The sequence below is a fragment of the Prinia subflava genome, chromosome 18, assembly GCF_021018805.1.
Source record: "Prinia subflava isolate CZ2003 ecotype Zambia chromosome 18, Cam_Psub_1.2, whole genome shotgun sequence".
Lineage (NCBI taxonomy): Eukaryota > Metazoa > Chordata > Aves > Passeriformes > Cisticolidae > Prinia > Prinia subflava.
Window position 1 is genome coordinate 6,741,686 of NC_086264.1, and position 27,853 is coordinate 6,769,538.

Genomic DNA, 27,853 nt, shown 5'->3' on the forward strand with positions numbered 1-27,853 from the left:
CTAATGAGATCTACATGATCTCATTAGAGCATAGAACACCATTACTCCCAACAGAACACATTTTACTGCTGCAAACCCCAGGAAATTTGTTTATTTGTGACACTACTTCAAAAATATTTGACTAGCTTTATAGAAGCCTATTTGGGAATTTGCTCAGTTCATTAAAGAAGTGTTGGTGTTATTTTTTGGAAGACTTTTTGTAACAAAGGTAGTAAAACACAGCTGAGAGATAAATGAAATGGGAGAGGTGCAGGTGTCTTGAGGTGTAATCAAGGAGAATTGTGGGAGCACCAGGAGCTGGGAAGGAGGGAAAGGAGTGATCAATGTGCTGTGGTGGCTTTCCTCATCCCGTGACCATATTCCTGTGGGATAATGCAGAGGCAGGAGCGTGGTGAGTGTGGAATGGGTGCACGTGAGGTGATTTTTCTGGGGGATTTCTGGCAGAGGAGAGATGTTGTGACGGCAGAGGTACCTGTCTGTTGGAACGATTAAACCACACGGGATTCCCTCGCTGCTGGGACCTCAAGCGTGTTCTGATGCGCCTGTCGGACACTTTCTCCAGGCTGGGCCCCGGGGAGTCCCCTCGGCACCAGCGGGACGCGCTCCTGCTCCCGCTCACATCTCCGGAGCGCCGCGCAGGTGCGGGCGCGGCCTGCAGCCCGAAATGTCCGAAAGGGCCTGGAAAGGCTCCCGGCCGCGTGAGGTCACGGCGCACGGGAGAGCCCCGCGTCCCTCCCCCGGCCGGGCGGGGCCGGGCCGGCCCAGGCAGCGCGCCCGGAGCGCCGCCCGTCCCTCCGCAGGCGGCGGCGGCCCCGGCGGGTCGCGGTGCCTGTCGCTGTCCCTGGCGCAGTCCCTGGCTCGGTAGCGAGCGGCCGCAGGGCAGCGGGGAGCCGGCGGCGCTCGGCCCGGCCGGGGGACGCTGGCAGCAGCTCCGGGGCGGGGCGGCGAGGAGAGGAGGAGGCGGGTTCCCCTTCCCCCGCCGCGGGCTCCTCGCCTCGGCCGCCCCGGCTGCGGCCCCTCCGGCGGGCGCACGGCCGGGCATGTCCGCGGCGCAAGTGTCGGAGCGGCGGGGCTGGGGGGCGGCCCAGGAGCCCCGGCAGCCCGAGCCCGGCTCGCCCCGCGGGGAGGAGGCGGCGGAGGAGGGCGGCCGGAGCAGGGAAGCCCCGGCGCCCAAGGAGAACGCGTGGACGCGGCGCAGAGCCCGGCGGGACAGCCCTTCCCCGCCCGCGGGGCCGGACGGGCGCCTCGGACCGCAGGAACCAGGTGCGGGGCCGGGAGCGTGTGCGCGGCGCCTTGGTGGCATCGCAGTGGTTTTGGTTTGGGTTTTTTTGGTTTTGTTTTTTCTTTTTTTAGGAAGGAAAAGCGCGTGTTTGCCGGCGGCCGCGGAGCCGGGCCCGTGCGCGGCGGGAGCGGGCCGGGCGCGCTGGCTTTGACATACATGGGCACGGGAGGGAGCGCTCCGGGCGGGGGACGCGGCCGGGGACAGCAGCGCCGGGCTGGCCGCGGGGCCCGGGGCTTGCCCGGCCCGGCGGTGACCTCCGGCCGGCCCCTGGCGCTCGCAGAGTGGGCTGCTCGCCCACTCGTCTGGTTTAGCCTCCTTTGGAAGTGCCGCTTTGCCGCAGCTCGGTTTTGGTTAATTCTGTAGCGAGGCCCTCGGAACGCTCCGTTACTTGGGTCTGGTTTCCAGAATGGGTTGCGGAGGCTCTAAGCACTGACAGGAGCAGACAGTTCGCTCGCTGTTGGGATATGGTGTGTTTACATAGGAAGAGATGGGAGGGAGAGTAGCCACGGGGTAATTTCCTGGCCTTAAATCACTACATGTACGATAAAGCTGCTTTATAGGCACCGCACTGACTGAACGGGCTTTGTATGGCTTTACAAAGCTGGTCGTCAAGGACCTAACTTGAAATCGCCAGGTTTTCTGCTTAGGCTAGCAAAGAGTTCCTAGAAGTTTGTAGCTTCTTGGAGTATTGTTCTTGGCTGCGAGTAAACTGCTGACCTCAAAATAAATACTTCAACCAGTGCTTCCCGAGAATTTCAATCTCAGCACTTGCTCCCGAGGGCACCTGACAAACCTTTTTTGTGATCTCACAGTCACTTTTATCCTTGAATTAAAATGTGCTTCCTTGACAAAAAGAAATCTGTAATTTACAGTTTCAAGCATACAGGTCACACAAACGGAGACCACATTCCAGACCGCAAAATCTCTCCTTGGCCGAAGAGCAGAACTTCTGGCAGCATCCATGCCCATCTTTATTATCTGGACTGTTTTGTTGATGTGTACTGACGCGCTCCTAAGTACCTGTTTGTGCCCAGCTTCCAAAATCCGCCTGGCTGGGCAGCAGCTTGTGGTCTGCTTCAGGCATGAAAGGGGACTTGTCACTGCTTTGCCCTGCTGTGGCAGGAATAGCAGCAGTGCTGCATCAGGAGCGCTGGGAAAGCTGCTTTTGTCACCTTAGCACCTTGTGTGCTTCACCTCTGTGAAGTTTGCTTTTCCAGCAAAGATAAAGCACACAAATAGTTGTTGAAGGAAGGAGGAGGCAGGAAGCAGTGCATTCATACACTGTGAGCATTGTCTGCTTCGTTTCATGATTTTGGAGAGAAAGAAATTGTGCTTACCATTCATGGAATTAATAATTAAGCTGAGGGGTTGTACTAGAATGTAATTTTCAGTGGCCAGGTGTATAACTGAGCAAATAAGGGAGTCAGTGCTGCTGGCAGTGGCACTGGTGAAGAACACACAGCAAGGTGTGTGTTTTGGTTTGGCCACCACCAGAAGCACCTGAAGAAGCCACCATCCTTACCTTGTAAAGGGCAGAGCAGCTGATCCTTCCTGGCTGTTTGAAGGAAGAAATTGCCGTGTGCCTCCACCCGCAACAAGGGATGTATTTTGAAGAAATTAATTGCACGTTGGCAAAGCAAAATCTGTCACACTAGGCCCTTATGAATGTTGTAGTATGGAAATTAGTCATGTGAAATAATAAGTGGATGAGCAGAAATACTACTGGGATGGAATGTAGAACTGTCCGTAAAGAGGATAATAAAATGTAAAAGCATCTCACATCAAAGCAGGGACTGGATCCTGTTAGACTTGTTGATCCTGGCGTAATTTGTTAAAAGTTTCCTGAGACGTGCACCTACGGTATGTTCAGTGATAGTTACAGACTTGAGAAAATTGGCTGCAGCCTGTCATCTTTGGACTTTCAATTTATCATGGGGTTGGTTTGTGATAGAGGCACACCTGGCTCTTGGTACTGAAACAAACTGTTAATGTCACCTGATACTACTGAGAAAATGTAAAATTTTGGCAGAAGAATTCAGTCCAAATGTTGTTACCACAACTGATTATATTTTATATTTCAGATACCTTAGCAGGTTTTAGTCATTACAGTAAATCAAACACCCAGTGCAAACAGATCTGAACTTTTCATGGTGTGTTTGTTACCACAGTTCAGTGTTTCTGACCAAGCATTTTGTTAAACTTTGCCTTTAAGCAGAACAACTTCAGAATTACTTCAGAAGCTACTTTTACATCCTCATCTGCTTTCAACTTGTGGGGGAAGGCTCGTATCAGGTATAAAATTGCTTGTGAAATTAATAGGCCTCTCTCTGGTTCATTTTTAAATATGAATATTGTTTCCCTGTGAGTGTGGTTAAGCTTTGAAACACACTGCCCAGGGAGGTGTGGAGTGTCAGTCCCTGGAGGGGTTCAAGAAATCACTCAGTGCCAGGGCTTAGCTGACAAGGTGGTGTTTGGTCAGAGGTTGGACTCAGTGATTTTGGAGGTCTTTTCCAGCCTTAGTGATTCCATGATTCTGATCCTGGTGGTTGGGGTCAGAGGGAGTGATCCTTAGCAGAGGCTGCCAAGGGATGCAGGGTGCTTGTGTGATGTGCCAAGCCAATGTATGGCAGTAAGTCCTCACTTCTTTAGGTTGAAACTGTGAGTTTCCCATCCTCCACATAAATAATTTGCCAAGAATCGAGTGGTTGAAATAATTTGATTTCAAAAGTTCCCCCATCTCTTCGTCTGATGAAACCTTTGGCACTGCCCTTTTTGTGAGGTTGCAGAAAAGGGAATCTGAATGACAAATTCTCAAGTCTTTCTGTGATTTGTATAGCTGATGGGGTGGGTCTCTGATGATTTATTACATAATTATTAAAAATTGTTCATGAAATTCATGAAAATAGTCAGTGAAGCAAAATCCTTGTGCTGCTGAAGTGATTGAAGTGGGTTTGCCTACCAGAATGTGCTTGAATGACGTAGCTAATTAAAATAAGTGTACACTTCATTCTTTTATTTTGTGCTTATTGTGTTTATTTCTGGGCATCAAAGAACACATTTGATCTGTTTGGAATTTTGATAGCAGAACCATTTCACTGTGGTGCTGTTGTGTAAATCAATTTGCTTTAGTCTGGTAGCAAAACAGGTTATAAAGGTACAGTTTAGTGAAGATGCACTGTAGTGCTAGGACTAGCAAACTTTAGATGAGTAAATTCATAAATGTTCTGATTATCAGATTTTTGGGTGTATTTAAGACAGGTGTTCTCGTTACTTCTTATGAATTCATGGAGTGTTTTAATAGCATAGTCTAAAATTATTCAAAGCATTATTAGAAGTTTCAGCATTGACAATTTCCCCAACCCTAAAGGGATTAAAAGGATTTGTTATCCTTACAAAGCTGCTGCCTGTATTTTAGTTGTGCATAACAGCATGTGTTGGTTTTTATACTGTGCATAACAATATGGTTGTTTTTTGTCTGGGGTTTTTGTTTCTAAACTGGAGACCTGCTGTGAAACTGAAACCCACCTCTCTGTGGGTTTATAGAGCATGTGCTTTATTTAACCATGAAAACTTTGGTAGAAACTGAGGCACAGGTTGCAGTTTTCTATGAAGAAGCTAAGAAAACAATGAACTGAGAAATTAAATATAAGGAAAATAAATAGCATCATGGTGAATCAGTTATGTATTGTGGATTTCCCCCCCCACACTGCTTGTTATATTGAAAAATTGATGGGTTTTGAACATAAATAGGTGGAAAGGTGCAGGTGTCATACATCACTGCCTTGGTTAATTGTTCAAATAGCATGGAGATTGACAATCTAATGCAGTTTTTGCAATAAAATGCTAGAACTCTTGTAGAGCAGAATGTTAGGATACTAATTAGGATTATTTTTTATTGTTTTGCAGAATCTCTGCTCTAAGTCCGTGCTCTGGATTTAAAATAATGATATTCCCCAAGGAATAACTTTTGTTACATTTGCAATACATCATCTGTTAAAACAAGAGATCTAAGCATAGCTTACCTTGTTTAAAAATGGAATATACTGTCAAGTTTCAAACTGAGCATTGAAAGGAAAATATGGTACAAGTTCAACACAGAGGCTCCAATTAAGTTTTGAAGAGCTGGGTGATTGGGTGATTTTATCTGCTCCCTGATGCACTTCTGTTATTTATGTGATGCTGTTCCTTCACAAAAGGGGACACACGTGCAGTCCAAGTAAAAATAAAACCTGAATAATGTCTAGAAAGCCTCTTAGGATAAACAGTGTTCGTATCAAAAATTAGAATGCATTCCACCTATATTAATAGACTTTGCTTTCAGAAGAATTTGGCAGTATCATGGCAGTATCATCCCTCCCTTTCCATCAGAAAAAATTACTTACTGACTATTTGCAGAGCTTCACACCATTCTTTCTGAAGTCCTGTTACTTGTGATCCTATTGTCTTGTGACCCTGTTGTGATTGTGATCAGGGGTGTTTTGGTGAGAGACCTTATGTACAAACTTTGCTCCTCAGCCATCCACTCTGCTTCTCCCTCTCTGCTGCCACTGTCCCAGAGGATTGCTGCAGTTTCAGTGGTTCTAAAATTCATCTTTCATTTTTCAGACCTGTTGCTCCATTTATCCTGACATGTTGCACATGGCGTGTTTGTACAGCCTTGTCCTTCTGCAGGAAGCACCTCCTGTTAGGATAGGGTCTGTTAGGAGAGGTGGAAGGATCACAATAAAGATGGTTTTGGAGGCTGATTTCTGTTTTCGTGTGAGTGCCATCTCGACTGCATGGAGTTCAGTGATTGAAAGATGATCATTGGCAATTAAACTGCCTCATCCTTGAGGCAGTTTAAATTCATACATTATTTATCTCTCCCACACCCTCAAAACTCTGAAACCCAGTGAGTAAAATCATTGAAGATCAGTGAATTCTTTTATTGACACAGCATGCCACTAATGAACAAGTTCCTTGTAGCATACCATGGAATAAACCATTTTAATGCAGTTGTGTTGGAATTAACAGGTGAAATAGTTTATTTGGGAGGCCTTGTTGAGTTATGCTGAAAATAAAGATGTCATTTTGGGGTACCCAACACTGTTATGGGATGTTAAAACCGAGCCCAGGTGATGTTAGGCAAAGGGCTTTGATCTGAACACGTGTTTTGCCTGAATAGTGGCTGGAGGCCTGTTCATGACAGCAGAGCAGGTGTGACCTGGGTGAAACCTTTCGGTGATCTCATGTTGTGTTCTCCTACTCTCCCACCCTCCCTCTTGTTTTTCCTTCCCCTTTATCTTCCCTTTCATGCTTCACACTGAAGCCAGCTCCCACGTGATAAGCCCCAGAAAGGCAGCCAGGAAGGACCTGTTAAATTTGGTTTTGAGCGTGGCTCTTTGGGAGGATGAGGAGCTTTGTGGAGGTGTTGCCGGGTAGGGAAGCACAGGGTGAGATGAGATCTCGAGCCCTTTGAGTTCCAAAAGGGCATCATCCACCAGGAGGTGCGTCGCCTAACATTTCCTTTTTGTTTAGCTTCCAAATGCATCTTCCAAGTCTTGGAGTACTCCATTCAGATAAGAGAGATTCCTTAAAACGAGTTGGGTCTCATTCTGCTCGATTCTGCCTCTCCTGCTGCCTGGAATAAATTACATCCCATGACTAAGGCAGTGCAGCAACAATGAGCCGTGCGCCTCTGAGCGCCGCGCTACGCCCTGCTGACACACAGAGCAGCGCTGGCAGAGCAGTCCTGCAGCAGCAATTGAAGGAAAAGTGCTGTGAGATGGAAAAAGGGCTTCACTCAGGCTTCACTCAGGTAATTGGACAGAGAGAGGTGTGTGTTTACAGCCACTCAGTTTACCTGCACGGGTAATTGGCAGTTCTCTTGGAGAGAATTACAAATTTGTTTGCTGCTCCACCCTTGCAGTCGTTTGTCTTGTTTTGTAAAAGGGCAATTAGTTTACTACTGAGTGGCAAGTGAAAATTAGGGTTACACGGTCACTGTGTGTTTCTTAAAGCTCTCAGTCTGAAGTTCATTGAGATGTCTTTGTTTTAAATAGCAGATCTGTAGGAGAGGCAAATACCTGCAGGCAAATGCTGCTCAGGATTCACTGGATTTGTGTCTGCTGACATGTCCAAGTTGTGTAAAGCATGTACATCAAACTCATTATTTCTGTGGCTATAAATGATATTAAAATCTAGACTGGAATGTGGAGTAAGCATTAGTTGGTGCTTCTAACATCAACTTTGTATTTTTTTGCTGTGTGTTCCAGGAAGCAGACAGAGGCTTTCCAGAGTCACTGGGGCACAAGGGTGGGGTTCCCAGTGTGGAGCCCTGATAAGGGAGATTAGTCACTGGATGTGAAAGAGATAAGGGCTGAGGAGGTGATGTTATCCCCTTATAAAATAATCCACTTGTGATTTCAGACACGTTCGGTGTTTCAACTTGTCTTGTAATAAAACACTGAATAAGAAGTTTCAAGGAATGGTTGTGACTCCCATCTGTATGGGAAGAAAGGCACTGGGAGAAGCAGGGCTTAACAGGAGAAATTAAGAGATGCTTTCCTCTTGTTCAGGAGGTCAGATGGGATCATTATTATAATGTTTAGGCTTTAACTAAGTTGTATTTTTCCCTTTTCATATTTCCCTTTTTTGTTTGTTTGTTTTGTTTTTTCTTTGGCTTGATTTTGAGCTGTACTATGGCTAAACTCTATTTGGCATCTGAGTAATTACTTATAAAAGAAAATAACTAGGAATTTGGGAATATATAATTGTTCTTATGGCTTTTTTTTTATTGCTTAGTTATAGATTTCACAAATTCCACCTTATAAGTTTAGCTTTTAATAGGAGAACTTATTAAATGTATATGAGGGGGGTTTTTTGCCACTTGTTAGGTTAAAATACCAGCATTTTGACATAGCCTTGACCTTAGTTGAAAAAAATGCTTAAACACAGAGTAAGGCAGCATCTTATACACCTGGTTTGCAAGAGGATTTACACTTATTATGAATGTGAGTTTTCAGTGTCATGTACTATTAGTGACTTTATTAACTAAAAAAAGTTCATTGACTTTGATATCAAGCCCTCAGAAACGCTTTGGTGGAGTTAGAGCATGGTGGTGTTGTTAACACACGTCTGCCTTACTCATTTAAAGTGCAGCCTTTTTCTTCACTTGAAAATCTTTTTCTTCCTTTTCAGAACTACAAAATTCCACTAAAGTGATAAAAGCAGGAAAACCCAGGACAAGAAAAAGCAGCAAGGTTTGTATTTTTACCTGTAAATATTCAGTATGATAAATAGCTGATACTGCCTTAATAAAAAGATAGAAGGTATTTTGGAGTTCCAACCAGAAGTGTTGGTAATAGACAATTTTGAAGACAGGGACAAATTAAAAAAAAAAAAAAAAAAAGGAAATTAAAATTAGGAGAGTTGCTAAATTGGTGTAGGCCTGAGGGATAGACAAATGCATTTTTGTTTAAAAAATCACTGGGATTGCATGAAACTGTGAAGGGGCTGCAAAGAAACAGCGTCACTTGAGCACAAGTGATGCTAGATTGGTTTTGGAAATCCTCTTTGCATCTTATGTGATGAGTGTCCTTTATGTGCAGAAAATCCCCATTACGACAACAGGAGACAACGAGTCCTCTTATTGAAATACTAAGTTCCTAAAATTTTGTACAGCTACCCCTTTCTGGGATGCTTAATAGCTGTCCAGCTGTTAATAAACCAGCTGTTTTCCAAAACCTAGAAGCCTTGAGCAGTAGATGCTTTTTAATCACATATGTGTAAGACAACATTTAATCTGACAGTCGCTTGATGTGAGCTCAAAACTCTTTCAAAAATTTTGTGTTTTCTGTTGTATGTCTTGGTTTTTTAAAAATTGCTGCTTTTAACAGCTCTGCTCCAAAGGGTAGTCTGGCTCTCTGAGCCATGACTGACATCTTTCCTGGTTAAAAAGGGCTAAATCAAGGAGGGAATATAAACTGTTTGTCACCTTTGCAGGCCGATGATTTGGGCGATATCGCAAGCTGGCCGACCCCGAGCGAAATAGCAAACAATGAAGTAAGTGTCCTTTGTAATCCTCAGGATTGTTATTTTTAACCATGTTGGCTTATCTGTTTAATGCTGTCCCCCCAGAATGTGCTTTGGGTGTTGTAGGGTTTCAGTTTTGTCAGTAATTCAGGATATTGGTGTGTGCTTTACTGTCTACATCAGTACTGGAATTCATTAGTGGTGTGATGATCCACGGATGTGTGCATTAAATAGTGCCTTATTTTTTAACTCCATTATTTAAAAAGTTTCATTTACCTTTTCTGCTGTTTTCATCTGTTTGTGCACAGATGAGAAGGCCTTTGGAGTTTGAACATGCTGCCCTCTCTTGTGGCTCAGAGAGCTTTGTGCCCATTATCTGAACACAATTTAGTTATTCTTAGTTATCTCATTCCTCAGATACATTTTTCCCCTTCTGGGTTTTAAGTTAACATCGATTCTGTCAAATTATCTTCCTTTCTCTTTATCTCCAGTGATAAGTGCATAATTGTATTTCAGACCTCTCTGATGCTATTTAAAACAGGAGGAGAGCACAGATTATTGCAAATGCTGAGGTGCCATTTCACTGTGCTGCAGCTCTGCAGCAGCATCCCTGTGGTGCTTTCACTGTGTCCTTGGTCAGGGAAACCACAACACTTGGGTCCAACAATGTGTATGTTATAACTGGAAGTGTCCAAATTCATGTAGTGTCTGTAAAACAAAATAACATTTGGGTTGTAGTTAAACTTCGTTTATTTGTCTAGGGGAAGGCTTTGTGTTCAAATTAATTATAGCACAGTACTGCAGTATCTACTGAATGTATTCCAGCAGGTTCAAAGCTGTCTCCACAATATAGGGAAAGTCTTTCTCTTTAGCAGAAATATCTGCAAAACTTCCCATTTTGCAGGTAGAAATTCTATCTGATCACAGAATGATTTGGGTTGGAAGGGACCTTTGAAGGTCTTCTAGTCCAGCCCCCCAGCCCAAGTGGAAGGAACATCTTCCACTAGATCAGGTGAGCTTCATCCAGCATGGCCTGGAATGTGTCCCAGGGACATCCAACCACCTCTCTGGGCAACCTGTGCCACTGTTTCACCACTCTCATCATGACAGATTTCTTTCTTATTTGAAAAACGTCTATTTTAAAGCCATTCCCCCTTGGCCTATTGCTACAGGCCCTGCTATAAAGTCTGTCCCCATTTTGTAATTGCCCTTTAAGCATTGAAAGGCCATAATCAGGTCTCCCTGGAGCCTTCTTTTCTCCAGGCTGACCAAACCCAGCTCTCAGCTTGTCTTCACTGGTCAGGTCTTTCAGCTCTCTCATCATCCCTGGTCTCCCCTGGAGTCTCCAGCAGGTTCAGATTTTCATGTTGGTGACCCCAGAGCTGGAGGCAGCACTGCAAGTGGGGTCTCACCAGAGTGGGGCACAATCCCCTCCCTCCCTCACAGTATTCTCTGAGCCCAGCTTTTTAAAGGCAATAGGTCTGAACAGTAGATACTAGTGAGAATATTTCTTTCCTTCCTATCAAATAAATTTGCACACTGCCATTTTACATCTTCTGTTAAAACCCCCAAATTTTCTTAATCTAAAAATTCATCTTATGCTCTTGCCATGTTAGCAGAAAATAAAACTATTCAAAAAGAGACTTTGCAAAACAAGGCAGTTCTTAAAGTTCACCCTGTTGAAGAGGCTGAGAACAGGTAATAACAAAGGAATTTTAATAGCTAAAGGAAATGTGCACCTCCTGCTATCAGCAGCTGTACTGCCAGAAATAATTACCTGTGTCTCTTACAGTGCAAGGCTGTAAGTCATAGTAAGAAGCCAACAAATAGAAGAGAAAAGGAGGAGAAATCTGACCAAAAAAGCAATAATGGAATCAAGGACAACCCGGAGGCCAAGCCAGATGGTCCAGCAGATAACACTAGTGAAGATGAAGCTCAAACTAATAACCAGAGGAAAAAAGGTGAGTTTAGGCCCTGTGTGCAGTGCAGTAAAGCACTGTTGGTACAGCTGCATCCATTCCAGCTGAGTGGCTCAGTGAAACTTGTCATGGTTTGCGCTTGCTGGGTGAGGACAGCACAGATTCTGTGTGCAGGGAAGCCACAGCCAGGCTGCCTCCCTCAGGGTTTGGGGTGTTCAGTCAGGGAGGAATTCTAGGGGAAAAGCAGCTCGTGCCCTGTTGATGGTCATTGGAGCTCTGACAGTTTCTGGAAGGTTTTGTCATGGTTGTCCAAGCCATTGCTGTCTCTGGTATCTTTGTTTCCCTTCCACTGTGTTAATTTAATTTAATATATGTGTGTGTGTGTTACTGCATGCACACCAGCACTTCCATTTCCATGCTCTCCTATTAGCTTGCACATTGCAGTGAGCATTTGAAAACTAAGCCAGGTTATTTGCTTCCTTTTGATCCAATCTGTTACACAAAGATGGGAAGCAAACCTGTACCTCATTTGGTCAGGAGCTTGGAATAGGCTGGAGAAACAGCAGAAAGAGTTTCAAGATCAGCTGCCTTTTTGTCTTGCTTCCCTGCTGGTGTTTTTCCAGATCCTAAAGAGCTTTTCTGTTCAGATTTATTAATCTTCCCATATATATATTTGAAAAACCTATACCACATTTTTCTTTTTAAATTTTTTTCTGTCTAAGTGGAAATCTAAAGGAAAGCATTCCCCAGATAAAATGTGGTTTTCTTTTCCCCCTCAGTACAAGACATTTTATGTACTTGCTTGTATTTCTTAGCTACAAAAGAATGGAGGCCACAATACCAATCAATATTCTAGTTAAAGGAATTGTTAGTGGATACTTTAGACCAGCTTGCAAATAAAAGAAAATAAAGCTTTGCTAGTAATTTTTGATGCATGTGATTGAACTTTGAATATCTTCAGGTGAAAGTACAGTACCACAGCTAAATTCTCAGGACAATTTGTATGATTTGTGATTGAAATCTTTATTGTGGTGGTTAATTTTATACTTCTTTTTTTACCTCAAAGCTTCATATATGAGTTGTGAAATTATATAGCAAGGAATTTACTGTCTGTAATTAGCACTGACATAGCTGTAAATTCTTGATCATGGAGTATCTAAAAAGCCATTAAATAAAATGTTTGCCCTTTTTTCTTATATTTGAAGCTTAGGTGAGGTTGCATTTCAGTTTCAGGAATTCTTGTTTACTGCATTTATTATTTAATAATTTGTAATATATTAAAATTTCAATGTTAAGCTTCTCCCGCTTTTTAAAATTTAAAATTAACTGCTGCTAATTTTACAAGGAAAACTCTACAGAGTCTTTTCAGGAGCAGAAACCTCAAATATTAGTATAATTAAGAGTAATACATTAACTTTTCAAGGCAACAAGCAGAAATGGGTGCCGCTTCACTTGGACGACGTGAGGTCAGAGAGTCAAGACAGAGCAGGCTGTCGAGCGAGCTCCAGATTTGTGCTGGAAACAAACAAGTTAATCCCTCACAACAACAGAAGGAATGAGGCAAGAAGTAAGTGGTGCTCAGTCTCTGGGTCTTGCTGTTGGTGGCAAATGAAGTGTACAATCACTTGAGCTGGTATTTTATGTTGAAATGTAGCTCTGCCTGTGGTGGGTAATGCCTGGTGTTCACATTTCCAGTGACCACAGCAGGTGTATTCCTCTTCATGGCACCCTACACAGCTTTGTCCTGCAATTTTACCATGCAGAAAGCTTGGGAAAACCCTCAGAAGGTGTCTACTCAGTCCTGCTCTGCTGCTGCTCCCACAGCTTGTTGCTACCAGAGCAGTTGCTTGTGGAGCTACACTTTGAACTCTGCTTTGGCATTTCTACTGATGTTGTTTTTTCCTGTGAGCTGGAGCCATTCCCTCAGCTCCCTGACCTATTTCTCAGCACTGCTGAGCAAAAAGCTGCACTAACACCACAAGTGGTGCTGCTTCTGGTCCTCAGGTGTTGTGAACACAGCTGGTTAGGTGGCAGAAATCTCAGGCTGAGTGAAAGTTGGTTTAAGTTTTAAAATTGCAATATACATTCACAGTTTGAATGTTTGCTCATTATAATGAGTACTGGTTGCTGCTGATGTGGAATTTATGAAGTTGTTTTAGGAACATGGATGTAAGAGTTTGATCTGGATGTCAGAAGGATGGGTAGGGGTGCAGGGAGGATTTTTACCAGCTATCACTTCCTTCAGCAGTTTTTTCTTTGGATGGTCAAATGACTGAAAACCACACACCTACAGATTTTATTCTCTGTAAATTCAGAGTCTTATTTGATAGGACTTGAGTATACGAGCATACACATGTGGTTGTAATGTTCACTAAAAATCGTTACTGAACCAAGATTTTTAATACAATTTTTCATACATATCTTTAGTCAGTCCCTTGTTAAATTCAGCAGCTCTCAGTTTGGTCCAGTAGGGGCTGTGTCCCCCAGGGCATTCCTGTGGCAGAGTGGTCTCCCTGGCACCTGAGGGACTATCCAATAACAACTTTGGGGGACTTTCAGCAAAGGTGACTGACTGAACATGGAAGTCTCTGCCAGTGTTAGGAAAAGAGAAAGAAAAGGAAAGCCTCTCTCACACAATTCCTCTCATGAGTGAGGTGGGAATTCCACTGTCCCTGAGTTTTGGGCTGGGTGAAGCCAAGGTCCCTGGGGACTTCTTTGGCCAGTCCTGTTCAGTGGCAGAGTCAGGCTGGCAGCTGCTGCCAGGGACAGGAGGGACATTCCAGGGAGATCTGTTTGTGGGATCTGTCAAGGGCTGGGCACAGGGCTCGAGTGCACCCTCAGCATGTTTGCAGATGACCCCAAGCTGGGGACAGGGAGCTGCAGTTGACATGCCTGAAGGACAGGGTGCCACCCAGGGGGACCTGGGCAAGCTCGGGAATTGGCCCATGGGAACCTCATGAATTTAACAAGACCAAGTGCTGGTGCTGCCCTGGATGAGGGCAGTTCCTGGGGACAGCCAGGCTGGGGATGAGCAGATGGAGCAGCCCTGCCCAGAAGGACCTGGGGGTGCTGGTGGAGGAGAGGCTGGGCATACCCTGGCCATGGCACTGCCAGCCCAGAGAGCCAAACGTGTCCTGGGCTGCACCAGAGCCCCGTGGGCAGCAGGGCAGGGAGGGGATTCTGCCCCTCTGCTCTGCTGAGAGCCACCTGCAGGGCTGTGTCAGCTCTGGGGTCACAGCACAGGAGGGACTGGGAGCTGCTGGAGTGAGTCCAGAGGATAAGCAGAGGGATGGAGCACCTCTCCTGTGAGGATAGGCTGGGAGAACTGAGTTTGTTTGGCCTGAAAGAGCAAAGGCTTTGGGGTGGCCTAATTGTGGCCTTCATTACCTGAAGGGAGACTACAAGGTGGAGAGAGACTATTTAAAAGGGCATGGAATGACAGGACAAGGGGGAATGGTTTTAAAATGAAAGCAAGTAGGTTTAGATTAGATATTTGGAAAAAAAAATTACTGTTAGGGTGATGGGGCCCTGACACACGTTACCCTGACAAACTGTGGATGCCCCATCCCTGGAAGTGTTCAAGGGCAGGTTGAATGAAGCTCTGAGCAATCTGGTCTAGTGGAAGGTGGCCCTGCCCATGACAGGGTGGAACTGGATGCCCTTTAAGAGTCCTTCCAACCCAAACCATTCTGCATTTCTGGGATTCCTGTCTCACTCCAGCAGGGGTGGGAGTTGTCCACAGGAGGAGGCTGAGCTGCCGTGGTCATTCCTTCCTGCCCTGAGCTGATCATAGGTGTGTGACCTCTGAGCTGGCACCGGGGTGCCCAGTTGCTCCAGAAGCATTTGGGATTTTTCTGCCAGTCCATCAATCACCTCCTGCTGCCGACCCCTCCTGCCTGAATCACCCCTGGCAGGGCTGGCAGACCTTTCCTGTTCCTCTCCTGCAGCCCAGCTCTGACCCATCTGTGCCTCGCCTGGGCTCGGGCTGGGAGCTCTGGGTGCCTTAGCGGTGCCTCAGGGGACCCGCAGGCCCCAGGGTGGTTCACTGCAGGTGGCTGCAGGTATTTTGTGTTGTCTTTTTCTCTCCAAGACTGGCGTCGTGACAGAGAGAAGAGGGACGACCACGACGAGGTGTGCAGCGTGAGGAGCGAGGGAGGCAGCGCCCGAGGGCTCCACAGAGGCAGAGGAAGAGGGAGAAGCAGAGGAAGAGGACGAGGCAGAGGAAACCCCAGCAGTACGCAAAGAAACTGATCCTTGGCAAAAAACTTTAAAACTGTGGTTATAATGTTGTTCTTTTCATTTTCTAATGTTGTTTTATGTTCTTTTTTATGTTGAAGTGAACTTTGACTATTCAGTTGGTTATCAAGAGCTGTATGGTGAAGGAATTGACCAAGTATTTCAGCCTGAGCTGAACCCTGGTGTGATTTATTACTATGGTGATGGAACAGGGGTGCAGATGTACTCTGTGGATGAAGCACTTCTCAAGGAATACATAAAACACCAAATGTAAGTAAATTGCTGAATGTATAAATATTTTCAGAGATCTAGTTAAGATGAAATAACTCATTTCAAACAGTGTTGAATCCTTATTATCCCTGTCAAGTTGGAGATGGGGCAGCTTAACTTTTTTAATTAACTTTGACCATTACTAGTGTCAGCTCGAATTTATTCACTGGTGGGGTGGAAAAACTTGAGTAATGGGGGAGAAATTTTAAGGAAGCTCTTTCTGCATCTTGTGCTGTAGTCTGGCTCTAACTCGTAGAATTGCTTTATTGATGGTACACAGCCCTCTTTATGTTGTCATGTAATTGAGATATGGATGTCTCTGAGCTTGTGCTTTTGAGTACTGTTGTTCTGTTTGCCTGTAAAGCTCTTCTTGGGTGGTGTTTCCCCTATTTGCTCTCAATTTCACTTTGAGAAGTCCTGCTAGTTTGATGTTTTCAGTGTGTTTCACCTGAAGCATGTAACTGAGAGAGAGAGAGGGTAGTTTTGCAATGAGACTTGATTTTTCAATAATCTGAAATGTTGACTTTCTCGTGTATACCATTAGGCAATGAGAAACCATCTGGAAGACTGATTGTCACCAGGAGACAAGTCAAAAAGGGCCTGGAAAGCACTAGTTCATTTTAAAGAGACAGTTTCCACCACTGGCAGATATTTCATCCTCTGTACTTGCATTTCTCTGCGATGCCTCTGTGGTGGTTTTTGATTGCCCTCGTGTTCCCTACAGCAACTTGCTTATTTTATTCTCGCTTCTTTTGTTACAGTTGACGCAAAAAGGAAGAGAAAAGCCTCTTTAAAGGGCAGAAAGTATCTGACATGTGGCTATCAACTTCAAAACTTCTATTGCAGTCTTTTTTTGCTCTTGCTGCCAGGCCCCTATGAGACCTGACAGTGGACATGTACCCCCATGTCAGGAATCGGCCTTCACACAAGTGGGGGAGCAGCACAGCCACTCCACTCTTGGCCAGATTTCTGGGCATGCAGTGTAGAATCCAGACCTGCTAAGGTAGGACATGACAATGTCCCCCTCTGCTGAGAAAAATGTCAGAAAACTGTCAGAAAACTGTCCCTGCTCACATCTGACCTCTGGGTATATTTGCACTCCCCTTTGGCACTGAGAGCCTGGCAGGTGTTGGTAGCAGGCTTGGCGTGGCTGGGTAACCACAGCCACTGGATGCTGGCCTGGTGTGAGCTCCTAAAGCACTTGGTTGTGGAGTTTGCTTTCCATGAGAGGGAGATTCCTGAGCAGATTTAGAACAGAACTTCACTAGTTTTATTCTCCCTAGCCAGAAAAAAAAAAAAAGGTGTTTTTTATTTATTCCCTTCTTTTATGATATTAATAATGATGGGAAACAGACTTTATTCATCAGTTACCTATTATTAGCCTCTAAATTGGGGTGGCTTTGTCTGCCTTTCATAATTTAGCTGTAACATTAAAGTGACTACGCCAAAGAAGGAATTATATACAGAATAAAGATACACAAAATTGTTATGTCTCAGCATTTCTATTGGAGTCCAAGATAAATCAGGGTATATTAAAGAAGTGAGACTGAATCCTAGTGGATGAACACATTTTAAAAGTTTACCTTTTAAATATACCTGTTTAATTTTAAAAATACCTGTTTAATAGAGAAAAATCCTAGGCACTGTCCAACTGAGTTGGTGTGTAATTACAGGAAGAAACACATTGCTATCAAGCAATTCATGCTTGTCCCAAGAACCAGCTCGATGTACAAGACAGTAATATTTGTATTCCATAAAAAAAATCTTCCATGTTTTTAACCACAGGCTGAAGCTGTCAGCCTGAAAAGTTTCAGTGCTTAGCAGCTCCTCATTCTGCAAGAAGCAGCAGAACTCTATTTAAGAAGTCCTCTTGCTTTAGAAAATAAACAAATAAAAGTTGGAATATCAATTCAAGAATAAGGAAAGGGACTCTGAGGAAAAGGAAGAAGGGAAAAGCTGAAGGGGGTGTGTGTGTTTAGGTTTGTCCCTCTACTTGGAGCAAACTTGTGCACTGTCTTCATTTATCATTAATAGTCTTTCACATTCCTTTTTCTAGAGTGATGGACATCAAGTGAGGCAGTTTGAGTCAAGTTCAGTCATTGTCCATTTCTGCTTGTGGAATTTTTAACTAGCTGAACCGTTACAGGATTTTACCTTTACTGTATGACTGTAAAGGTAACACTAGTAAAATGTTGGTGTCTGGCATTTGTGCTTGCTTATCTTCCACACTGGGAGGGGAAAAGGAACAGCTCAGAACAGTAGACAGGATATTCTTGAGAGAAACTACCTCTTCGTGCCCAGTTGCTTCACTGATCACACCTGGCTCTGAGTAAGAGCTTAGTTCTCCAAAAGTCTTGTTCTCTTCTCTGTTTGCTTTGATTTAATGGCAATGTCTCCATTTGTCCTGTCTTGTCCAGCATTGAGAGTTTAAATCATTCTGTCTTGGGGCCGAGTGTTGGTCAGGGCACAGTGCTGACACTGCCGAGGGCTCAGGGTCGATCCCTGCATGGGCCATTCCCTTGGGAGTTGGGCTCCAGGACCCTTGTGGGTCCCTCCCAGCTCAGAGTATTCTGTGTGTGATTCCCTGTGTTTCACAGAGCCAGCTTTTGCTTTGAATTTCTTCAGCTACAAAAAATTAGAGAAAGAAATGGTGTCAAGGTGCTGTTTGGGTCAGTGATGGCATCAGAGTGCCCTGCTCTTGGAGACTTTGGCCTTGATCTCAGCTTCAGTGGAGAGACTTGTTTAATTCTTTGTTGAAAGTAGAATGATCTTCATTTACATTTGCACGTGCAGCTTTTTTCCTTCGCATTTTAATACCCTCTCATTTTCTTTTTGCACTACCTCTATTTTTGTCATAGAATTCTGCTTTCCATTAAGTCTTTCCCTACCTGTGTTTTTTTTGAATGTGAGGAGTTAGTGTTCCTTGGATGCACTGTGCACAGTCATGGTATGATGTGTAAGCTCTAAGCAAGACCTAGATTTCAGCCATGTAAATTGAGAGGCTTTTCCATTCTTTTTCATAGGACATTTTCTTATTCCATTGCTCTGCGTGACAGCTCATGATTTGATTCCTTACTTTTTGTCTTCACTAAGTATAAAACCTCTTGACACCCGGATTATTTCCTAGAGCAGCTTCATTGTTGAAAATTTGTCTTCCTGCTGTTTGTCCCTTGTCTCTGTGGTATTACCAGATTCCTGAAATGTCCTTGTCCTTCACCATCATCTGTCCTTTCAGACTTTTTTCCTCCATGAACTGTTGTGCCTTTCTGGTGCAGTTTCACACCAAATGCAACATCACTGGTTTTGTTTCCTTCTCTTCCCACAAGCATGCTTGGTGATTCAGGGTACATAACTGTGCCTCAGCACTCAGATAGGATCCTTGCAATGCACTGCAAGCTGGGACAATAAAAATGCAGTTCAGGATGAACTGGCACTGCTGTGTGGGACATAATTTATGCTCTGACTGTAAGCAGTGCTTGTCCTTCATCTCCATGGGGGCCAAGACAATGTTGTTCCCTTCTGTCCATGCAAGTAAGGAGGGAGGGGGTGGCTGAAGGAAAACTGGAGCGCAGTTTTTGGTGGTGCAGGTGTAACAAGGCTTTGATTTTTACCCCTCTGTGCTGTACTGAGTCATAAATCTGTCTTAACCTGTCGAGCATGCTTGCTGCTCTCTGGGTCTTCTGCTGAAGAATGGTTTGGTTGATGTCAAAACACTCTGGTTTTTTAATGGAAGACTTTAACAAGGAATCTAGGTTGCTGCTTTAGCATTTTCTTTAACTGTAGAATAAGCTCAGGTTTGTGTGTTTTGTTTTGCAGTGAGTATTATTTCAGCACAGAAAATTTGGAGAGGGACTTCTTTCTGAGGAGGAAGATGGACCAACAAGGATTTTTGCCGGTGTCGCTGATCGCCAGTTTCCGTCGGATGCAAGCCCTCACTACGAACGCTGCCCTCATTTTGGAGGTAAAATCATTCAAAGGGGGCATTTGAAAAGTTGTTTGCTTAATTCTGTGCTTCCCTAGCCTCAGAACTGTGAAGTTAAGAAAAATTTCTGTTTGTAATTTCAAGAGTTCTGTAAAGATGCTATAAGTGACCAAGTTGTTTCTTTTTTTTTCTTTTTTTTTTTTCTGATAGTTTTTAATGTTATAATATGCTTGTCACACAGGCCCTAAAGGACAGCACAGAAGTTGAAACTGTGGATCAGAAACTAAGAAAAAGGGTTGATCCAGAGAAGTGGCCAATTCCAGGTCCTCCTCCATGCAACCTGCCTCCAACTGACTTTTCTCAGCTCATCAATTGTCCGGAATTCATACCAGGCCAAACTTTTGGCTCACATACTGGTAAAGGATTTATTCTACAGAAACATAAGTTTAGGGCTGTCTGTCTAGCTTAGGAAATTTGCCTCCTGATACTGATTTCATAATAGAAGTTGTACTTTTGGTAATGGTTTATTCAGCTGCTGTGCCTGCCAGCCTTTCACTTGCCAAGTCACGTGGCTGATGTGAAGTAGATGAAAATGTCTCTTGTGTGTTATGGCTGTGGCCATTCTCCAGAATATTGAATGGTGGACTACAGTCCTGTGGAATTAGTAATAGTAATTTTAAACTAGTCCTAAAATCTGCTTCATTTTTGTGGCAGCTGAAAATTTGCTCTTTATTTGGGGCATCCTTGTTTTGGATGGGAAACTCATTCACACTTTTAATAGGGAGATGCATTTGTTTGCTGACAAGCCTTGGCAAGGGAATCTTTTCCTAAAATGCTGGCTGAAATTGAATGGGAAGAATGAAGATGGAGTTAGGCACCCATCCACAGAGCTAGAGAATGACACAGAGAAAACACCATCCTAATGATGCTGCTCCTTTTTTTTCCTCCCCAACAACATGTAATGTCTCACAGGCTGTGAAGAAACTTTCCATGGAAATAAATTCTTAGAATTGTTTTTATTCTGTAATGTTGAGTGAACTGTGAAAAGCTGTCTCTTAAAAATGAAAAATTCTTTGAGCAGCATTATGTTTATCCAGAGAGGTAGAAAAACAAGCAAAATAGAATCAAAGCAATCCATAACAGGAACTGAACTAGTGTTTTCTATTGCTAGAGTCTGCACCAAGTTCTCCAAGAGTGGGAAGCCCGCTGAGTCCAAAGGAAAACACTGAGTCAAATAATTTTCAGACAATGTCTAAAGGACTGTCTACAAGTTTGCCTGATTTGGACTCTGAACCTTGGATAGAAGTGAAGAGGAGGCATCGTGCATCCACTGTCAAGCTAAAGGTAAAATCAAACCCCTTTGTTATGTTTAAATAAACAGATGCAAAACCAACTTTGAGGTTACACTGGAAACCAAGGTTTAAACATCTTAACATGTGTGATGCTTGAGAATGCAATGAAGTTTGGAAAATCATTATCCAATTCAAATATAAAACCTTTTCCAACTTAGGAGACTGTTCCTGTACCTGATCAAACAGCAGATCAACACCAGCCACCCCCACCTCCAGAGGAACAAGAACAGGAAGAACTTGAATTTTTGTTTGATGAGGAGATGGAACAAAATCAGTGTCAGAAGAATAAGTTTACTGATTGGTCAGATAGCGATTCTGATTATGAAATTGATGATCAGGATGTGAACAAGATTTTAATTGTAACACAGACACCACCATATGTGAAAAAACCTCCTTGTGGAGACCGCGCTGGCAACCGAGTGTGCCGAGCAAAAATTACATCAGAACTTGCTAAAGTCATTAATGATGGCTTGTACTACTACGAACAGGATTTGTGGCTGGATCAGAGTGAAAATGATGCCATGATGAAGGTAATTCTCTTTAATTTTTACTTGAAAACCATGCCTGTCCAAACAGTTTCCAAATCAGTTTCAGCCTTCTGCTGTGTAGTTGTAAAATGCTACAGGAAAGTGGCAATAATTTGCAGATCTGCTGAATTGTCTTTACAGCTGAAAGCAAACCCAAGTTTTTAGTGTCACAGACTTGGCCAAAAACACTGCATGAATATTTTTTGTAACATTTTGGAGATGGTTCAAGTTTTCCATGAGTAGTTTGTTTCATAACAAACCCCTGCCCAGAGAGGAAGGGGGTACGTGTCAGAGATGAGATGATGAGAGGGAAGCAATACAGTCATTTTGAAGTAGTTTTATATTAATGTTCTGTTTGCCCTGTAGTTTGTTAGAACACTATTTAGAATGAAGTCACCTAAACACTGAGTGGTGCAGGACAGGGGCTTCATCTGTGCACAGAGAGGGGAAGGAGCTTCATGGACAAATGGAGCCAGTGTGTACAAAAGCAAAATGACAAAGGTGGAAATGGCTGTTGAGAATAAGAGCAAGAAATAAAGGTAGAATTTAGAATATGGATTAGAATGGGCCAAGAAAACAGGAAGAGGGCAGTGAGAAATAGCAAACTACAAGAGAGAATATTTCCTTTGTTGTTGTTATGGACTTGACAATGACTCCATGAGATTTTTCACACACAGCATGCACATGTCCCACCTGAGACAGGTGTGTGGGTACTTGTGTGTCAGTTCTGGCTTATTTTCTCTTCATGAAATGCATCTGTTTCTCAGGATGGTGTCTATTACTCTGCTTTGCATTTACAATTTCCTCTCTCTAATTCAGCAAGAGATTGAGAACTTCAAGAAGCTAAACCTCATTAATAAGGATGAATTTGTTACTCTTGCACCAGAAACTGCTGATCCAACTCAAGAAGTTCCTCCAAGACCTCCAGGGTTACAGAAAGGTAAGTATGAAAGAAGAGCTCTATGGGTGTTTTGACTCTCTCTGCCTGTGCAGTAGTTTAAGTTTGGTTCAGTCAGCAGTCTGAGGGAGCTTTTTCTTTGCTGATTTTTCAAACTGTCAACTGTTCCTGGGTAGCGTGGTTTCTGTTGAATGACAAGAAGCTGGCACTTGTTCTGCCTTGTTGTCACTTTCCACCAGCACCAGGTGCTCTTTGTGTGACTTGGAATTTACAATGTGTAAAGTTAAACTGAAGCTGTGAAACATTTTATAGAAACCAGCATTTTTTATGGGCTACAGGAATGGAAGGAAATGAGATTAGAAGAATTTACTACTTGTATCTTACCATTACTGAGCAGTCACCACGTCGAAATCTTGCCTTGTGTGGTATTTCTGGTACTGTTAACATTTACTGGGTTACATGCTAATAGCATCTCTAAAGCAGCTCAGTGAAACACCTCCCTTTCTCCTTTCTGCCTCCACCTCTAGCAGAGGAGCTGGCCTGCAATGTCCCAGGTCCTGCAGTCCCTGCAGCAGCAGGAGTGGCTCGGTCGCTGCCAGCAGCGGTCCCGGATTCCCCCCGTTCCCACCCCGCCTTCATCCCACGGACACCTCGCACCCCAAGGCTCCAGGATCCCAACAAAACACCCAGGTTCTACCCTGTTGTTAAAGAAGCACGATCCTTTGATGTAAAGGTAAATGGAAAAGCATATTAAAAGAAAAAAAAAAAAAAAAAAACCAGCAAAACCCCCCTCATGTTTGTGCATACAGTTTAACAAGAATTAAAAGGCAAAATGCTTGTACTCCTAATGCTTAACTCCAAAATATTTACTGTATTCACTTTTTTAATTCTATCAAATGCTGTTTGAGTCGTCTTCCTTGAAAGTCCTTACTAAAAGAAGTGCAGTGCTGAAGATTTTTGATTAGTTACATAACACTAATCTTCAGATTATGAAACTGTGGTCTTGTGACTTTATAACTTGTTAGATAACAGAATAGAAAACCTTTAGACCTCTGTTTTAAAAGGGAGAGGGTAAGTGAAGTCAAATTAGGAAAACAAATCCTTTATTTACTCTCTTAGACTCCAAGGAAAAGAAAAACACGCCACAGTACCAATCCTCCCTTAGAATGCCACGTTGGTTGGGTGATGGATTCCAGAGACCACAGGCCAAGAACTTCCTCTGTGAGGTAAATGTTGTTGCTCTTACTCCAAATTTATTTGCAGGTAGTTCTCACTACTAATGGAGAAGCAGGCTATAAAAGGCAATTTATAAATACAATGGAAGAAAGAAACAATGAGCAAGAAAGACAAAAATCTGGACTACAGAGCTGTCTGGAAACAAGTTAGGCAGATTGGTGCTCACAGTGTTGTTTGCTCCATGATACAGCAGCAGTAATGGACCTGAGGCACTGATGTTAACTCCACTGATCATTTAAAATCAAGCAGGACAGTAATGTTGAATTATCATTGTCCAAAACAGTTTTATTTTTGACATATTAGCACAAAATCTGATTTTCTTGAGGTGCACCCAAACCTGTGACCATACTTCAGCCCTTGCCTAGGTCAGGGTGGGTGAAAATGGATTCTGCAGAAAAGCTCTGTTTACAGGGCAGAAATTTGTTGGTTTTTTTCTCCAGCAGTTCCAATGCCTCACCTTCAGAAGGAGCTCCACTGGCAGGTTATGGCTGTACTCCAAATTCTCTTCCCAAATTCCAGCACCCATCTCACGAACTGTTAAAGGAGAATGGCTTTACTCAGCAGGTGTACCACAAATACCGGCGGAGGTGTTTAACAGGTGAGCTGCTCCAGGCACTTCCTAAACTTTTTAGAAGCTTCCAGGTGTTGTCTGATACCAGTTTTCTTCCCATTGTTCCTCATCCCTACTTCTTCTTGGGAAAGGCAAGCAAAATTTATTTGGTGCCTCTGTTTTAGGAACTCTGCTTTCCATTTAACTTTACATTCCTCGCCAAAAAAATCACCCTCAAAATTGAATGGAAGTTACCAGAAGATCTGGTGTGTTTTTTTACTAAAGGCAAGGCACTTTAAAATATTCTGGTGAAAAATTAAAATAGTGGTTTTGTTCTTCTCTTACTTTTTTTTCTTCCAGAGAGGAAACGGTTGGGAATTGGCCAGTCCCAAGAAATGAACACACTTTTTCGCTTCTGGTCCTTTTTTCTGAGAGATCACTTCAACAGGAAAATGTATGAAGAATTCAAACAGCTTGCTCTAGAGGATGCAAAAGAACACTACAGGTATTTTTTCCTGGGGCCTTACCATTCCTTTTAATGACTGTGAAGTTTACACCCATCTGCAGTGAACATTTTTAGTACTGCCTTTGACTTTTTTGTAGGTGTTTAAAATAGCAGCGTGTGTAAGTTAGTTTAATAGCAAAAATCAGTCTATAATTGTGCTTTGCAGATGAATAGCTGACTGTGCAGCATTTCCTGATCTGTAATGAGTTCTGAACTCTACAAAATCCTGTAACTTGTTGACCATGACGAGTCAGTTCTGTACTAACACTCCTTGGATTCTTCCCTCTGTAGGTGAAGGCATTCCTAACCTCATTTTACTTGTTCAAACTGGTTCTTGTCTTACAAAAATACCAGAAAAAATGACCACAAAGGAAATCATCACTGCCCTTCAGTTTTTGGATAGAATTCCCTTCCTTCCACTCAGTTTCCCCCCTCTATTTCTCTGAGCCAAAGAGACAAGGTGGATTTTTGTGCCTCTCTGTTCTGTTCCAGGTACGGCTTGGAATGCTTGTTCAGATTTTACAGCTATGGCCTGGAAAAGAAATTCAGGAAAGAAATATTCGAGGATTTCCAACAGGAAACAAAGAGGGACTATGAAGCTGGTAATTATCACAGGCCTGTCGCTGCTCACACTGGTAACATCAATTGAAGATTATCCCAATTCCTTGACACTGACTTGTTAACTAACCAAGAACAGCTTTTATTTATATTCTTTTTATCTGCAGTTCTCTTTAATAGTTACCAGTGAATAATTAAGTTTATAATTACATTTGACCCTTGTAAAGCAGTAAAATTATCTTTTTCTGTAACTAGGTCAGCTGTATGGACTGGAAAAATTTTGGGCTTACCTAAAATACTCTCAGCACAAGACTCCAGCTGTTGACCCCAAACTGCAAGAATACCTGAGTCAGTTTAAGAGACTGGAGGACTTCAGGGTGGATGTGAGTTTCAATGCCTATTTTAAGTCACATTTGGTGTACTAATATTTTCACTGCAGGCTAATCTGAGAGCAGGACTTGATTTCATCAGAAGGCAGCCTGATAAATTCTAGGGATAAAAATTCTGATAAAATCCTTTCAGTCCTACAAGTTTGTGGAGAGGCAAAACCACCTAACAGGTTGCCCATGTTTATTTTCAGCCTCCTATTGGTGAAGAATCCGGCAGGAGGAGAGCAGGGGAGGACTCAGGACACCGCAGACATCAGTGCAACTCCTCCAAAAGCCCTTCCAAAGCTGCTGCTGCCTGCCAGTCCCGGGCACTGGGCAGCGTTTCCTGCAGCAATGCTGCCACAAAATCCATAGAAAGTGATGTCCCAGAAAAATAGACTTGGGATGAGCTCGTACCCTCGAGAAGCAACGCTGGCATCACTCCCCTAATCTGGAGATCTTCAAGGCGAGGCAGCCTCTACCACGTGATTAAAAATGTGTGGAAGGAGAAAGGACGGGATTCTCTTTTTCACAGGATGTAGTTCCAAACACTTGTCCTAGGAGAGTTGCTCTTGGTTATGGGATCATTGGAAGGATCCTAGGGAAGATTCTTTGGCTTCAGTATTGCTTTCCTCAAGCTTTTGTTTACAAAGAACTGCATTCCTTGCATATGCAAAAAATACTTCGAGGGATGCCTTACATTTCAGCTCAGATTTCTTAAAGAAGGTATGATATATACCCGTGTTATTTACTGTGCTTTCCTTACCCATATTGCCCTGTTACTTGGATTTCACCAAAGCAAAAAAGATGACATTATATGTAGAATATGAAATGGAAAGGAAGGATCTATGTGACTGGTTTGCTGTCGGAGCTAATTATCCAGAATTATGTTTTTCTGCAAAAGCACACTCGAGAACATGCAGCTGTATATGAAATTGCATTTCTGGATTCTATTTAAAGATATAGTTTCTATTATTTTCAGGGTCTCCATAGTTAGTATTTTATTAAGTATGGAGTTTGAGTGGACATAACTGGGATAGTTTTGCAGATATTTCCTTCAGTGCTGATTCTTTAATTAAACCAAGCAACAGAAAACTACAGGGGAAAATTGAGCTTTTGGTTTCATAGTGTCTTAAATTAACATTCAGTATCTACAGTTTGTGCAGATTGTTAAAATAGCCAACTGTTAATGCTCTGGGCTTGAGAGGTGTCTTCATTTGAATTCTCTTACAATTATGAAGTCTAGCAAGAGAGGCATAATTTTGAATTTTTTTTTCTCCATATTTCAAGTAATAATTAGTTTGGAGGGAAACGAAGTATTCCTTGTAAATTTTAATTTTTATTTGCTTTGTTTTGCAATATCTGAATGAAGTTCTGCTTAAATTGTGCTCGCTAAGCCTAAATGATTTCAAACAGGTCTAAAGACAATTTCACTGAATGTAAGTTATTCAAACAGAAATCCATTTTTGTAGCTGAAAGGGGGGGATGTTTATAACCTGTCATGTCTTACTAACTTCAGTACTTTCTTTTTAAAGACTCAAGAACAACCAAGTGAGTAACTTCTCTTCCAGGGGTAGGTGAGAGGAATTCCAGCTTTTTTGTTAGTTAACTGCAGAGTTACTTCAGTTAACTTTTAAAGTTCTGAAGTGATGTCTAGCACAGATGCCTTAAACTGACTGCACAGCCATGGATGGAGCTTTAAAAGCTCTCAGAGGTTATAATGAATTTGTTAATTTTTCAGTCATTGTCCTGTGAATCTCACTGAAACAAATGATAATGTTTGCACTGAAAGGAGTGGATGGTAGCAGTGACTTTCCCCACAGTTGATACCATTTCAGCACAAAATCCAGCCTTTTGTCAGTGGCCTGTTCTAAATAAATTTAAATAATGCATACCAAGATTTGAAGTAAATATCCTATAAATATGCTGAAGTGACACATCTCAATCCTGTGTTTGATCCATGCCTTTTGCTACCCATGAAAATGATGCGAATGTAAATTTGGATTGAAATTGTATATACAAGTAATAAATTTAAGATATTTCAATTTTTTCATTGGAAAATGTGCAGATTCAGCTTTTAGTGTGTGTAATTTTGTGATATCTTGAAAAATTTTATAAAAACAACAAAAAACCCTAATGGTGTTTGTATATCAAGTTTTTTTCCCCCCCAAAAGTGTGAAGAAAAAGAACTTGAAAGAATGTAAGGCTGTAGATTTG

General features: G+C 42.9%; 1 protein-coding gene across 3 annotated transcripts; it reads left to right on the forward strand.

The window, feature by feature from the left end:
• The first annotated feature begins 475 nt into the window (after positions 1-475).
• On the forward strand, positions 476-27,790 carry LARP1B (La ribonucleoprotein 1B). Of its 3 annotated transcripts, none has more exons than XM_063415440.1 (19): positions 476-1,263; positions 8,462-8,523; positions 9,266-9,325; positions 11,088-11,256; positions 12,638-12,781; positions 15,305-15,448; positions 15,552-15,720; positions 19,537-19,681; positions 19,884-20,058; positions 20,814-20,986; positions 21,153-21,524; positions 22,341-22,461; positions 22,947-23,152; positions 23,539-23,645; positions 24,096-24,253; positions 24,566-24,710; positions 25,203-25,312; positions 25,524-25,651; positions 25,849-27,790. In XM_063415440.1, the coding sequence occupies exons 1-19, from the start codon at positions 537-539 to the stop codon at positions 26,032-26,034; spliced, it is 3,501 nt and encodes a 1,166-aa protein (XP_063271510.1). In that variant the 5' UTR covers positions 476-536; the 3' UTR covers positions 26,035-27,790. The 3 variants fall into 3 exon arrangements, with proteins under 3 accessions (XP_063271510.1, XP_063271511.1, XP_063271512.1); XM_063415441.1 differs by having other exon boundaries at positions 22,950-23,152; XM_063415442.1 differs by having other exon boundaries at positions 495-1,263; positions 24,099-24,253.
• The last annotated feature ends 63 nt before the right edge of the window (positions 27,791-27,853 follow it).

Bases quoted from the DNA above. Each gene is read 5' to 3' on its own strand.
- LARP1B (XM_063415440.1), top strand. From the start codon at position 537: ATGCGCCTGTCGGACACTTTCTCCAGGCTGGGCCCCGGGGAGTCCCCT. The intron at 15,721-19,536 runs GTAAGTAAATTG...TTTGTTTTGCAG, and splicing joins GAATACATAAAACACCAAAT to TGAGTATTATTTCAGCACAG. The intron at 25,652-25,848 runs GTGAGTTTCAAT...GTTTATTTTCAG, and splicing joins TGGAGGACTTCAGGGTGGAT to CCTCCTATTGGTGAAGAATC.